The 15199-nt window shown below is 35.6% G+C and overlaps 1 protein-coding gene across 1 annotated transcript; it reads left to right on the forward strand.

Annotated features, from left to right (window-relative positions):
* The first annotated feature begins 7497 nt into the window (after nucleotides 1-7497).
* On the forward strand, nucleotides 7498-13728 carry TDRD15 (tudor domain containing 15). Its single transcript, XM_040992736.1, has one exon. It carries the CDS (start codon nucleotides 7498-7500, stop codon nucleotides 13726-13728), a length of 6231 nt encoding a protein of 2076 aa, XP_040848670.1.
* Nucleotides 13729-15199: the final 1471 nt, after the last annotated feature.

Genomic DNA, 15199 nt, shown 5'->3' on the forward strand with positions numbered 1-15199 from the left:
GGGTCAGAAGCCTGGGCAGCACGGAGTGGGCTGGCACAGACCGTGGCTTAACGCACTGTGACACAGTGGTAGCTGCCATTTGCATTTTTATGTTGTTTTTGTAATCGGGTGTTTCACTTTCTACCAGAAAGTATTACAGAATTTTGATTGAGATTGTTTAATTTTATAGTCAAATGTGCTAGAAAACATCAACAGTTATAAGTTCTAGTATTCATTTAGATCAATGTTACTTTTTTGTTTCAGTTTGTAGCTTTTTATTCTATAATCAGTGTTTCAATAGACATTTTTCAGCAGATGTCCACGTATTATAACCACATTATCCAGATAGGATGACTCTATTGAAAGTTGTGAGGATTTCAGCATTTAGTGCAATCTTTTGAGTTTATTCAGTGAAAATACCATAAATTTAATATCCTAAGATTACAAGCAGTCCAAAACTCACTCTCCAAATCCTCATTTTGTTCTGGATAGAATGGGTTTTTATTAATGCTATAAATGAAGGAATGATCACTATAATTTTGTTTGTCTTATCTGTGACAGTGATGTAACACATTAAGGTACTTGTGTATATTGCATGTTACCGCTGCTGGTTCAACGCCATCCATGTCATGTTTCTGCCTTAACATTGTAATGTTTCAGAGTTAATGCTTTGAATCACACTGCTTACCTTATGGTGAGGCACTACCAATGTTTATATTTTCCTTTAATTTGTGGCATTTTGAAAATATTTTATTTGTTTCTCAGAAAATATTTATGAAAACTTGAAAGTTGGAAAATCAATAAGGAAGAAAATCATTTCTATTGGTAACAGTTGTTAGAATAGTGGCGAGTTTGTAGAACAATCTTTAGTATGTGGTTCTAAAAGCATGTTACAATTTTAAATACTGGATTTTAGCTGTTTCAAATATTTTAAAGTAACATTTGCATGTATTAGCTTTAGAATTGTAATGCCTATATTTTAGATGATTCTCAGTACAATTGAACTGTGTAGTAAAATTTTCATTTTCGAGTTCAAAGAAGTAAAAATTGGGAACATTCAGGAGCCTTAAGTCAGATTTTCTGATGATCAGCCTAGATCTTTGTGTTACTGCTGCTGCTTCATCGTGTTGTTTTAGCTGTCCCCTCTCATGTGGACAGGAACTGCAATAAGAATGAAAAATAGAGAATAAGACACACAGAAGCTCGCTGGACCAACCGTCAGAAAACCTGAGACCAGGCTCCTGAATGTATTGGTCTTTAGTCTCATGACCTGGAAAATGAAAAGCTTGTAAGATTGGTTAAACTAATATATTGAAAATCTTCTGAGAATCAAAACCATTATATCTATGGAGCTGTTACTGGAAGGAGTGATTATTTTACCTGCTTCAAAGTTTTTAGCTAAATCTAGTACGTACTGTGGTTTTAGATCTGTATTGTTCAGTGTTGTAGTTGACAACTACACATAGCTGTTGAAGACATTTGAAAATATAGCATTGGGCCCAGTGTGGTGGCGCAAGTGGTTAAGTCCTCGCCTAGCACACCCGGGATCCCATATGGGCGCTGGTTCTATCCTGGCAGCCCTGCTTCCCTTCCAGCTCCCTGCCTGTGGCTCAGGAAAGCAGTCAAGGACAGCCCAAAGCTTTGGGACCCTGTACCTGCGTGGGAGACCTGGAAGAGGCTCCTGGCTTCGGATTGGCATAGCATCGGCCGTTGTGCTCACTTGGGGAGTGACTCATTGGACGGAAGATCTTCCTCTCTGTCTCTCTCTGTATATCTGCCTTTCCAATAAAAACATAATAAAAATAAATCTTTAAAAAAAAAAAAAGAAAATATAGCATTGATCAAGCCATACACAGAAACTGCATATGTAGAAAGGACATTATTTGATGTCATAAGAATTGGAACTCAACAAACACAAATTCAGACAGTTTCAAGTCAGTGTCCCAGAGAAGACAAGAATGGCAGGAGCTTATATAAGTGAACAGTGTTTTATTAAAAAACAATAAAAATTCTTTTATGAGGAAACTCATTGCGAACAGTGTCTGTGTAACAGTGACAGCAGAACTGACAGAAGATTAAAACATGTATACACTTGGGAAGAATGTCCCTAAATCAGAATTTGATCATCTCTTGATGTGCATTTTGAAACCTGGGTGCAGTGCAGTTATGTATTGCAAATGCCTTCAGTCAAAGGGGGGTCATTAGTTCTCTTGCCTTGGCAGTAACCTGAATGGCATCTGAGTCCTGCCTCCTTCTGTGACCCCTGACTGCATTTCGAAAAACTCTCACAATGTTACTTTCATTTCGAGTTTTCCTTTTGTTTTTTTTTTTTTTTTGTCCCATGGTGGTTTGCCTAAATTAAGAGTTACTGAGAGTTTAAAGTACCATAATTTGAAGACTTGATACTAATGTCAAATATTAAATTAATGATTTTATCATTGAGAAGATACATTTCTTTTTAAAAAAAAAATTACTCCTTTTTATTATTATTTATGATACAGTTCCATAGGCCCTGGGATTTCCCTTACCCACACTCCAGTTCCCTCCCGCCTCACTGAGTTCTCCTATATCATTAGTATAGGATAGTTCTTCATTCACAGTCATATGTCCATCAGTGTGGGCATGGGCAATGACAGGGAGTCCAGCATCCGATTGTCAATATATAGTAAACAGTTTCACTGGGAGTCCATCTTTGTCTGGAAGTAGAGATGCATACTGCATTGTATCCTCACATCTGGCTCTGATAGTCACCATTACACAGACACTGTACATCCCCGAAAATAATAAGCCACAAAACAAAATCAACACTAGGAAGAAAAATAGAAATTTACAATGCCATGAAGTTAAATAACATGCTGCTAGATATGATAGTCTCCATTACACATTTACTATACATCCCCTTAAATGAAAAGCCAAGAAACAAAACAAACAACACCATGAAGTTAAATAACGTGCTACTGAATGACTAGTGTGTTGCTGAAAAATTTGGTCCTGTCATTGCTAATGTGATAATAGATCCATCATATTATAATAGATCTATCATATGACCAACCCATCGCACTTCTGGAAATTCACCCAAAGGAAATGAAATCAGAATATGAGAGATTTATTTGTATACCCATAGTTATTGTAACTCAGTTCAGAATAGCTGAGATGTCAGTCCATCAAAGCATGCCTGAATAAAGTGTGGTATATATATTTTATGGAATATTACTCAGCCATAGGAAGAATGAAAACGTGTTTTTAGCAACAAAATAGATGCAGCTAGAAGTGTTATGCTTAGTGAAAAATGTCAGCCCTCAGAGCACAAACATCATGTTTTTTCCCTGAGCCATAGTAATTAGTAGTGTACAAAAAAAGGAATATATGTGAGTGAGCTTGACAGTTTGAGATTGGATTATTGTTTACATTGTGTGTTTATACTCTTGAGGAAAGTAGGTCCTTTTTTCTATCTGCTTTTTGTTAAATTACCCAGTGGAGTTGTAAGGCTGTGATTGTGAAGTAAATAGAAACTATGACATTGTAAAAATTAAAAGAGAACAAGGAAGTAGGGTGTTGGATGGAGGGATGGTCGGGTGGGAAATACCACTATGCTTCTGAATCTGTTTTGTGAAATACATGCGATTTGTTCACTTTATGTAAATAAAATAAGCTTAAAATAAAGTACATTTACAAAGATCGCTCAGTTCTATTTGTTGTTTTCTGTGCTCTGGATTGGCTGGGTAGCCGTGGAAGACAACACCCAATGGGTGAGAGCATGACATTTTTATAAATACTTATTTATTTACTTAATTTCATAAATTTGTGACTTATGATTTAATTTTTTAAAAATAAAAATATTAAAATATAATTATTCAAAAGTAGTGAATAATGTTAATTAGTATATGATTCACTAATTTATATTTTTATATTGTTGTGGTTCTCCCATATTACTGTTTGAATTTATATCAAGTCATGTGTGATTGTGGAAGCAGGTATAATATATTCTGTGTCTGAATCTGATCTTTTCAGTACAGCACTGTCCAACCCAATAGTAAACCTCTATAGGTTTGTATTTAGTAGAATGGCTTAATTACTGACTATGAGTAACGTGAGTAGAGTTTCTATAACATCACTTAGTTCCTTTATGCATGTTTTCTTTTTATATTTTATAATAGTTTAATCAGAATTTCTGTTACAAATAAAAATGTCTTGAAAAAATTCTAAATAACTTTTGCAGATTTTAAAAAAAAGAAGAAGCAGCCTTTTCTCACATTTTACTCAATTGAGTTTCAAGATCGAATTTCCTGAAGTTGGGATTCTGTATACTTTGAGTAAGTACTGTGTTTGGTATTGTAATGTTTAGCAAATGTGATGCTTAGTAACTGTGAATCTTTAAAATCTTGATTTAAAGTATGTCTTTAACATTGATATATTGGTTCATTGTATTCATAATTAGTTTGGCTTTAAATTTCTTGTTAATTTTTTCCTGAATTTTCCCTTAATTGTTTCAGCCAACATTGACTAGATTTATAAAGATGTGGGAATCACCTCTTTATCTTATTGAGAAAGCAGGGAGAAGCAGCTGAAGAGGTTGATTGACAGACATATGAATAGCTCTTCAATGTTCCTGATTAAGAATTATTTTTTTCTATAGTGGAGTCCTTTGGGGCAAATTATTACATGAGGTTTAATTAAAATGATCCTTTTTTGGTGCTGATTCTTAGAGGAACAAGAATGTGTTAATTCTCCATAGTTCTTTGCAATAGATACTCTGTTCTTGCTCCTTCGGTTTTTCTGTTCATCTACGTAAAGCATTGATCATCATTTACTAATTTGCATTTTTTTCCTTAACTCCAGTAGTATCTTCTTCAGGCAGGATGGATAATAGTGGTAGCTATGTCTACTGTGGAGGTTTCATTTGTCTATTGGGTGGGGGATGCTGCACTGGCTTGGAGTGCAATGCCTCAGCAGTCTGTTTCTGGATATTGCTGGCATTAGGTGACAGCTGTGTGTAAGCCAGACTGTTTTTCTCAGTTTGATGTGAAATTCCCCATGAGGGTGTTTGTATTAGTTGAGCAATGATAACAGTGTGGAAGAGCAGGCTGCTGATAGTTTGAATAATTTCTTCCTACAAATCCTTTAATGGATGATTTTCCCTTTTCTTATTTATTTATTTGTGTATTTTTGCTTGAAAATTTGAACAACAGAGAGAGATGGGGGAAACGGAATGAGAAAGCTTCTGTCTGTTGGATCACTCCCCGTTTAAATGATTTTGACAGCCGGACATGGACATGTCAAAGCTGGGAACCAGGAGCTTCTTTGGGTCTCCCACACGGCTACAAGGGCCCAATGTCTTAGGCTCCCCTCTGCTGTTATCTCAGGCCACCAACAGGCTGGAGCAGCTGGGCCACAACCGGTGCCCATATGGGATGCCAGAACTGTAAGTGGAGGATCAGCTGCTATACCATCGTGCCCACTCCCTTTATTTCATTTATTTAATGAAGGAGCTGGCTACATCTGCTTTTAATTCTCAAAATAAGGTTCCATTGGTTGGAAAATTTGTTCATTTTTCCTTTCCATTTAACCCAGATGAATGTTTATGCCAATCTTTAGGGTAATGCCAAGAAAATGTTCTTGGTATTCAGTGTAAGATAACTGGTCTTCTCTTGCTGCAAGGGATTATTGCTCAGGATATAAGCTGAAGTCTGAAAATTAGGTGGAAGCTGGTGAGTTTAAATAAAGAAGGCTTAGGAAGGCCCTTCAGTACTGAGGACTTTTATAGTGAAAGTATTTAGTGTATTTCCCATTGATTGTTTCCTATAAAATCAGGTTATCATAGCTGGGAGTGAATCCCTCTTGCTCCCACCATGCTGATTACCATACAGATTAATTACTTAGGAGAAAGTAAAATCCAAAGTTGCTTACCCAGGTATACCTGAATCATGTGTCTCTTTTTTTCTACATGTTTCTAGAGCCCTGTTTGTTTGTGAACTTGTGTCTTAAGTGCTAGAAAGCGCTTCTGTTTGTTGCTGTTGTTTCATGTCTTTCTTGAGGTAATGCTTAGACATTACTAAGATTTTATGTCATGGTCTCATGTGTCCTTAAACTTTTCTATTCTTCCTTTTGAAGTTTTGGTGTGTTCTCTTAAAAATTTCTTCTTTTTATTTAGTTCTCTTTCCCATTGTTGTTTTGAAATTTTTATGTGGGTGTAATTCTTCATCTCGGTTGTTGCATCTTGACTAACGCCTGCAGGAGTGAATAATTTTTTTTTATCTTTCTAGGAACAGAAATAAATTTTTTTGGAAAATAGCTATTTGCTGTTCTTTCTAGTACTTTTATTTGTGGAGGGAGCATGCCTTTGGTTTTCTCTTTTTCTTTTTAAATGTTTAGTTTTTCTTTATTCTTGCAGAAACTCATTCTTGTCAGCTGTCAAGGGAAAGTTGAGCTGTGTTGCATCACAGTGGATATGGGCCCTTGCTTTAAATTGGAGACTCTTTTATTCTTCTTGAATATTATCTTCCTGTTTTTAGATTTCCCTACATTTGGAGATTAGCCATGGTTAGGGACTTGGCCCTTATGCTAAACACTTTTGTTTCCTTTTCCTTGTGTGTGTGAGAGCAGTCAGGCCTTGGTGTATTTTACCTGGATTAGTATGCTTACATGCTTAGCTGTGCTGAGTGGCCTCCAAGCCTCAGTATATTGGGCTCAGTGAAGAAAAATCGAGACAAAATGGATGTAACAGCAGCTTTGTTATCTGTTAGCACTTCTGTTTTCTTCAGGCAGGGTGTTTGAGTTCAATGCCTCCAAAATCTATTTCTGGATGTTACTGGTTTAGTGAGAACTATGTGTAATCAGGCACAAATAGTTGTTCCCTTTGGTATGAAACTTTCCATGAGGTCCTTTGTATTGCACAAAAAAAGGGATACTGGTTTGGAAGAGTTGATTTGATAATTTTTGTAATTCATTCCTACAGTGTTTTTGTGCTTTGGAGCTTTGTTGGCTTGTGCTGTGTGTCCTACCTATGTTTAATGGAGGAGTTCTGCTGGCATGCAGTGATGCTGATAGGATCCAAATGCTGCAAACTGAAAGTAGGGAATTCAAACACCAAGGATTGTTAGAAGTAATAGGAGAAGCTGGTTTTGTCATGGGAGAAAGAGGAGGTCCCAATGGGCCTTATTTGCTCCCTTTATTGACACAACATCTATTCAAAATTTGTTCAAATTTCTAGAAAATAGAGGGTGAGATCTGTTTTCCAGAGATACTGCATATTCACTGTACCATTTTAGAAATTTCTCTTTAGTTATTTTGGTGGAAAGTTTTACAAAGGATAGAGGCAGTGAGCAGATTTTGCTGATCTCACTATTTTTCCAATGTGTGATTTTTTTTATCATCTTGTTTAATTAGATGAAAGTAGAGGTATGTAGCTATTTTTAAAAGGCTTACATTTGCATATCAAATTCACATAAAGCTGGATAAATTTGGAACTATCTGTCCAGAGGCTAATTAGTACATATTTTCTTTTTAGAACACGTAGAAATGGAGTCTACATCTCTATTACCGACAGCTTTAGATATGGATTTGATGATATCACATATTGAATGTCTTCCCAAGGAAATTCTGGTGAAATTTCAAGGCAGAAATAATGGTGAATGTGAGTTTGACTACCACATATTGCAGAGGGAAATACAACATATTCCAAAAGTAAAAAATAATGTGGCTGTACATGAACTTTGTCTTGTGGAAGAAAGAGTATCTGGAGAATGGCAAAGAGGAAGGGTTATAGAAAAGAAAAATGAACTCTACACAGTGTTCCTCATAGATCGTGGGGAAGAAATTAGAGTAGATAGTACACAGATTTCTTCAGGCTGTGACAATTTATTTGAGTTACCACCACGAGTAGTCGTTGGTATTTTTGCCAACATACTACCAGTTGGGGAAAAATGGTCCCCTAAGGCTTTGAATTATTTCAAGTCATTAGTAGGATTGCAAGTGAAAGGCTCTGTTCAAGCTGTGTTGCCTTTGCAAATGATTCTTCTTGAAGTGCCAAAAATTATATCCCAGACTCTTGAATTACAGTTTGGAAGATTTATTGATGAAGATTCATTTCGTCTTGTTGTAGAAATGTTAAAAGAATTCCCTCAACAAATGCCAGATTTGTTACAACATAAAAGGCCTGAATTGTCATTAAGTAATAATGATACTTTACTTGATATTCAACATGTTCTGGATAACTTGCAGCCATCTTTGTCTGTAGGAAGTACTGAAAGTGTAAAGGTATCATCTGCATTAAGCCCAAGCAAATTTTATTGTCAATTAATTAAATGGATACCAGAGCTGGAAAAATTGGCAGTGTGTATGACTTTACATTATGATGTTATTAGTCAAGAAACTGTTCCTACTTGTGACAATTTTGGATTACTTTGTGTTGCACGAAGGGGAAGCGGACAGTGGCATAGGGGGATTCTTCAGCAGCTCTTGCCCAATAACAAAACAAAAATTTGGTTTATGGATTATGGCAGTAGTGAAGCGATCCCTTCAATCCATGTAAAGAAACTTAAGCAGGATTTTATTTTAGTACCATTATTTTCATTTCCATGTTCTCTGACATGTCTACATAGTTCAGATAGAGATGCAAGAAAATTTCAACTGAATGTGTTTAAACAAGCCCTATTGGGGCAGGTAGTATATGCACACATTGATAGATTTAATAAAGATGAACATTTGTACTATGTGACATTGCAAACTCAAGAGTCCACAATGAATTCTCTATTGAAGACCGGCACGCAAGCGCTTTGTCCAGTGTCAGATGCTAAAACCTCTAAAAATTTGCAGAAGACAAGTGTGTCTGCTGTTGAGAGTCATATTGGAAATTGTGAACAACTGATTGACTATCTAAATCACAAAGATATTCTTAAAGTAAACTTTTCTATTAAAACTGTGAAAATGGAGATCGAGGCTACCTACATAGCTTTTGTAGCATATGTATTAAACCCATCAAATTTCTGGGTACGCACTAATGACCATCAGAATAAATTTCAATATATAATGAAAAATATAAACAAATTTTATGATTTATGTGAAAATGATGAACTAATTCTAAGGAATCCTAAGCCTGGATTATTTTGTTGTGCTAGATACAGCAAGGACAGGCATTTTTACAGGGCTGTCATCACTGAGGTTAGCGGTTATAAGATTAATGTTTATTTTTTAGATTACGGAAATACTGATTCAATACCATTTTTTGATGTGAAAATTTTGCTTCCAGAGTTTTGTGAGTTGCCTGCTTTAGCCATGTGCTGTTCACTTGCACATGTATTGCCTATTGAAGATTTATGGGTAAAAGCAGCAATTGATTATTTTAAAAAGATTGTTTTGAACAAAGCTGTTTTGCTTCAAGTGATAGCAAAAAAGGATGCTAAGTATACTGTAAAGATTCAGAGTATTGAATCCTCAGAAAATATTGATGTTGTTTCTCTTATGTTACACGCTGGCTATGCAGAATATTGGGAAGTATCACCAGAATGTTTTCCAAAATCTGTAAGTGAGCATCCAATGGTAAAATCTAAAAGCAGTGCTAATATTAGAAAAGTTGTATCTACTCCTCTCAATGTGCCTGCATCTAAAGTGTATCATTCACATAACCTAGAGAAAAATAACTTGTCTTTGTCAAAGTACTCGACTGTTAATTTATCAGGTTTAAAATCTCCTTTATCCATATTTCTTGGGCCTAAGTCAGTATGGCCCTATAAAGAATATATGTTTAAACCAGGAACAATTCTGGAAGTTAGATGTTCTTATTACTGTGGTCCAGATGACTTTTCATGCCAGCTACAGTGTAAATTAGAAGACTTAAAATTGCTAATGGAACAAATTCAGAATTATTATAGTATCCATTCAGATCCTTATGAGATTGGACAGATTCCTTGTGTTGCTAAGTATTCCAAAGACGGAAAGTGGCATCGATGTGCTGTTTTGACACAGGTATCAAAAAGAGAGGTTTACATAAGATTTGTTGACTATGGTTACCAAGAAAGAGTTTTAATTAAAGACCTTTGTGCTATCAACCCACAATTCCTTATTTTAGAAAGCCAAGCCATCAGGTGTTGTCTTAACCATTTAGTTGAACCCATTAGTTGTAAATTATTCCTTTGGACAAGAGAAGCATCCAAAGACTTGGAAAGTTTTATTTTTTCATCCAGAGGATTATTGACTTGTATCATCTGTGCATTAGTTTTTATACGTCCAAACTGTTTGTGTAATTTAGTAGATTTACAATCCTCATTTACTAGTGCAAAAGAATTTCTCATGAGTCGTGGTTTTGCACAGTATAGCACATTATCAAAGCCTCTTCCACCGTCTATTAGTCTTTATAGTTACTATTATTCTTCCTTTAATTTAAAGATTGGAAGTATAGAAGAAGTATACATATCTCATGTATTTAGTCCCCAAAAATTCTATTGTCAACTTAGTAGAAATAATGCATATCTAGAGATGTTAGAAACAAAAATCGCTGAGGTTGTTAACCTCAAGAACTGTCCAAAATATGATTCTAGTAAAATGAGACTGTGTATATGCAAGTATGTAGATGATGGTTTTTCATATAGAGCCTTAGCAATACCAACAGATTCATCATCTGGCTTTTTAGTTTATTTCGTGGATTTTGGAAATAAGCAATTAGTAGAAGAAAATATGTTGAGGGCCATTTCAGATCAGTTTCCAGAGTTGCTGTTTACACCTATGCAAGCTATTGAATGCTTTCTCTCAGATCTTAGAGATGTAGATATTCCAGCAGAAATCAGTGGCTGGTTTGAAGAAAACTTCTTGGGAAAACCATTAAAGGCAGTCGTATTGTCTAGGGAGACAGATGGACAGCTTGGCATAGAATTGTATGATGGGTGCCAACAGATAAATCAAAAAATCAAAAGATGGCTTTATACTTACAGAAAAACACATTCTGCCCAAACACCTTGTATGGAGAAGGGTCATAAAATCAGTGAGAATAAGATACTTGCTGCTTCTTTGAAAGACAAAATAGAAAGCAACTATTACCATCATATGATGGGTAGGACTAGTATGGTAACATACCCCAATAACCAAATACATCACTTAATGCAGCCCCCAAATGTGTATGCTAGACTTTTGAAACCACCAGTTTGTTATAAAATTGAAACTGTGTCAAAAAACAAAATGAAGAAATCTTTGAATGATGGACTTAAAGATATAAAATTAGTCCCTGCATCTGCACATATGTTTGAGGAAAGTGAAGTAGGTGAAAAAGCAGTAAAGGTTCTGTCACCATCGTTCATGCAAGAGTTGAATCAAGCAGCGTCACAAAACTTAGGCAGCCTTGGTAGACCACAGATCAAAGATCTGCCTCAACCTCACATTTACTTGAACTCCAGAGTTAGAGGATATGTTTCTAATATCAACAGCCCAGCAAGTTTCCATATTCAGGTTGTTGAGAGTGAAAATGTCATCATGAGACTTGCAGATGCTCTAAATGAAAGACGAGCAAATAGGGTGAAAAAGAGAAAATCAGTGAAGCCATTGGTGGGAGACCTTGTGGTTGCAGAGTACCTTGGTGACAATGCTCTTTACAGAGCCGTTATTAAGAAAATTTTGCCAGGTAATTCTTTTGAAGTAGAATTTATCGATTATGGCAATACTTCAATGGTACACATTTCTAAAATTTATGAACTGAAGAGAGAATTCTTAGCTATTCCTCAGCTAGGAATCCATTCTTTTCTTAGTGGAGTAAAATGGAATGAGCCTGATGAAATTTGGGACAGCAAAACTGTGAATTATTTTGCTTCAAGAGTAAGTAACAAAATTGTGTCTTGTGAATTTTTGAAAAAGTATGAGCATAAGTGGGAAGTTAATATAAATTGTGATGGAAAGTGCATTATCAATGAATTACTGAAATGGACAGCATGTTCAAAACTACAGAAGACAGTGTTACATACACCTCCAATTGTCTCTCAGGATGTGAACCCTAGGGAGACTCATGAAATGAAGAAAGGAAGATCAAATGAATATGAACGTCCTGCGATCCTCCAAGCATCCTGCCAACAGCTGGTTAAAATTCCTTTTGAAGAGTTAAAACCTGGACAGCTTGAAAGAGCTGAAATACTTTATGTTTCAAAAAGTGGAAGATTTTATGTGAAACTATCCAAAAACAAAAAAATATTTTCAGATTTAACTGTGTTAATTACAAAAGAAGAGAAGAAAAGCTCTTTTTTATCAGTAGAACATATTGAAAAAGGCTTGGAATGCTTGGCAAAATCTAAGAAGTCCCTGAAATGGTACCGATCGAAAGTAGAAGCAAAATATGTTCATGAAAAAGTGCTGGTTTTCTTGGTAGATATGGGTAGGTATGAAATAGTGCCTTTCGTTACTACCAAGGTGCTCAGTGATGAACTCAGAAATATTCCAAGGCAAGCTGTTCCTTGTAAATGGATTTGGTTTAAAAATTCTAAGAACGTATCATTTGAGTCTATTGTATTTTTATTCGCTCATTTGGAAATAAACATTCTTTTCCTGAAATATTCAGACTCTGCTTGGGAAGTAGACATTTTGATAGATGGTATGTTACTTTTGGAATATTTAAATTTGAGTGCTATTCAGGCTGAAGAAAACAAATGTCGGCCTTCAGGAATTACTTTCAACACAGAATCTCAAAATCCTGTGTCATCATGTGCAATAAGATCATTTACTTGGGCACAACTCCAAAATGGTAGACAGTATTCTGGTATTGCCACTGCTGTTTCTGATCCAACAAACTTCTGTGTTCAATTAGAAGATTTTTTTGACACAATGAAATGTCTCTTTATGTTGCTTTCTGATCTACCAGAAACTTTGCAAACTGTGCCTCAAGAGCACATAGTTCCTGGTTCTACTTGTTTGTTCAGATATGAGTTGGAAGATCAGTGGATGAGAGTAGAAATTTCTGATATCTCTGATAGGTATTTGCATCTTATGTTGGTCGACTATGGGCTTTCTGTTTATATACCTTATTCAGATACAGTCAATCTGAAAGTTGTTCCTGAGGAGCTGTTGAATTTACCAAGGCTCAGTTATCCATGTATCTTAAATGGCATCTTACCTGCTAAAAGCAGACACTGGAGTGATGAAGCCAAAAGGTTTTTTCAAGATTTCCTAAGTAAACCAGGACTAGTTTTTCAGTTTAGGGAATACGGTTTTCAGAAGAAACTGGAAGTAGATGTCACTCATGAGGAGAACAATTTGGCACATATATTAGTTGCTTCTGGTCTTGCAGTATATTCTAAAGATTTGGTGAATATTGATGGAATTTCTGCTCCTGCATCTACAGACATCCACTATATATTTCAGAGTGAGGCTGTTTGCGCTTTGCTAGATCAAAAGCAATGTGAAACAGTAAATGTAAATTACACATACACTGGAAAACAAAATCTAAAAAAACAGAAACCTACCAAGAGGAAAGGCGTGTATAATAATCTCTTAAGAAAAAGCCAGGTTAGTAAAAGATTACATTCTCAAAATCTTACAGTAAGAAAAAAAGTTGGTAGCAAAAGCCATAATCCCTCGAGTCTGCTCCCGTTTGGTGCATGTGCAGCTGCCTCATGCTTGGTACTGTCTGATGGCTTCAAGAACAGCTCCAGTTACTTCGAAAACATTTTTGCAAAACTGCCAACTGAAGGAATATGGAAAGAGAGCAGCACAACGGACTTGGAAACGGTGGTGAAAGTGTTTGGTGTTGAGGAAAACATCGCACCAGAAGAACGTTAAGAGGTAAGCGGCTATTTTTACATTTAAGTGCTGATTTTTCTCTGTAGTTAACTATTTCTGATTTTTTGTGTAGTGAAATTATCTAAATGGAAAATATCTTAAAACTTAGTAGTAAAATTAAACAATTAATATAAACTGTAAATAATCACTTGGATTATAAAATGTGGTTTTGTTGTCCTTACCTTTTCAGAATACAGTGGAAGGGGTGGGGCAGGTTTTAACCACACACACACACACATTTTATAAGTAGCCTCAGGAGTTTCCTCAAGATTTTGAGGCCTATAGATCTCAGATTAATAAGTGAGCTTCCTCCCCTCATTTAGAAGGTCTGCTTTTATTTCATAGTACATGTTTCATATAAGACATATCTCTGTGCATTTTGTTTGTGCTTTTCACATATTACAAAACCAAATAAATTTATAGAATAAGCTGTGTATATTTTCTTGAAAACCTATAGGATCTCAAGATTATTCTAAAAGCCTCTTACATTTTTAATATTTTATGCACTGATTTAGCTTGTGTAAATTATATCTATTTTTGTGTATAGTTGCTGAGGATTTTTTAGACTATAAAATATCTCTTCTTAATTTTTGTTCTGATTTTAAACATAATACGCTATTCCATAATTCACATTCTACATTTATTATAAGCATTGTAGCCGACTTACACTTTAGTGAATGGATGTCCCGAATTCATATTTAAGTGTTTTATAGGAAATTGAATACTTTAAATTTGGGCCCATTAACAACTTTTACTTATTTTATAATTATGTGATAGTAACAGAAGTAGCTTTCAGGTTTTGAGTGCTTACTGTGTTTCAGGTTCTGCATTAAGATTTTGTTTTTAAAAAATTTATTTATTTTATTGCAAAGTCAGATATACAGAGAGGAGGAGAGACAGAGAAGAAGATCTTACGTCCAATGATTCACTGCCTGAGTGGCCACAATGGTTGGAGCTGAGCCGATCTGAAGCCAGGAGCCTGGAACTTCTGGGTCTCCCAGGCAGGGGCAGGGTCCCAAGGCTTTGGGCCATCCTCTACTGGTTTCCCAGACCACAAGCAGGGAGATGAATGGGAAGTGGAATGGCTGAAATTAGAACTGGTACCCATGTAGGATCCTGGCACGTTCAAGAAGAGGACTTCAGCTGCTAGGCCATAACATCGGATTCTAAGATTTTTACATGCATTACTTAATGCTTTCCAAACTCAATGAAGCAGGTTCATACTAAAGTTTACATGGAGTCTAATAACTAGTACCACACTGTGCCTGAATTCCAAGTCACATCGGAGGGAGAGGATAAAGATAAGGTATCATATTTTTTAAAAATAAAGCAAAAATATTTTAAAAATTAAAAAAGTGTTTTTATCTGTGGGAAAATGGGCTTATTAATACTAACTAGGATTATGTAGACTTATGTTAAACACAGGAGAGTCTGTACTTGCCTATGTAAACTGGTAGCGTGAGTTCTAGTC

Source organism: Ochotona curzoniae, unplaced genomic scaffold (assembly GCF_017591425.1).
Source record: "Ochotona curzoniae isolate NIBS_2020 unplaced genomic scaffold, NIBS_Ocur_1.0 contig_883, whole genome shotgun sequence".
NCBI classification, from domain to species: domain Eukaryota; kingdom Metazoa; phylum Chordata; class Mammalia; order Lagomorpha; family Ochotonidae; genus Ochotona; species Ochotona curzoniae.

Excerpts from the sequence above, each read along its gene's own strand:
- TDRD15 (XM_040992736.1), top strand. The coding sequence starts at position 7,498 with ATGGAGTCTACATCTCTATTACCGACAGCTTTAGATATGGATTTGATG.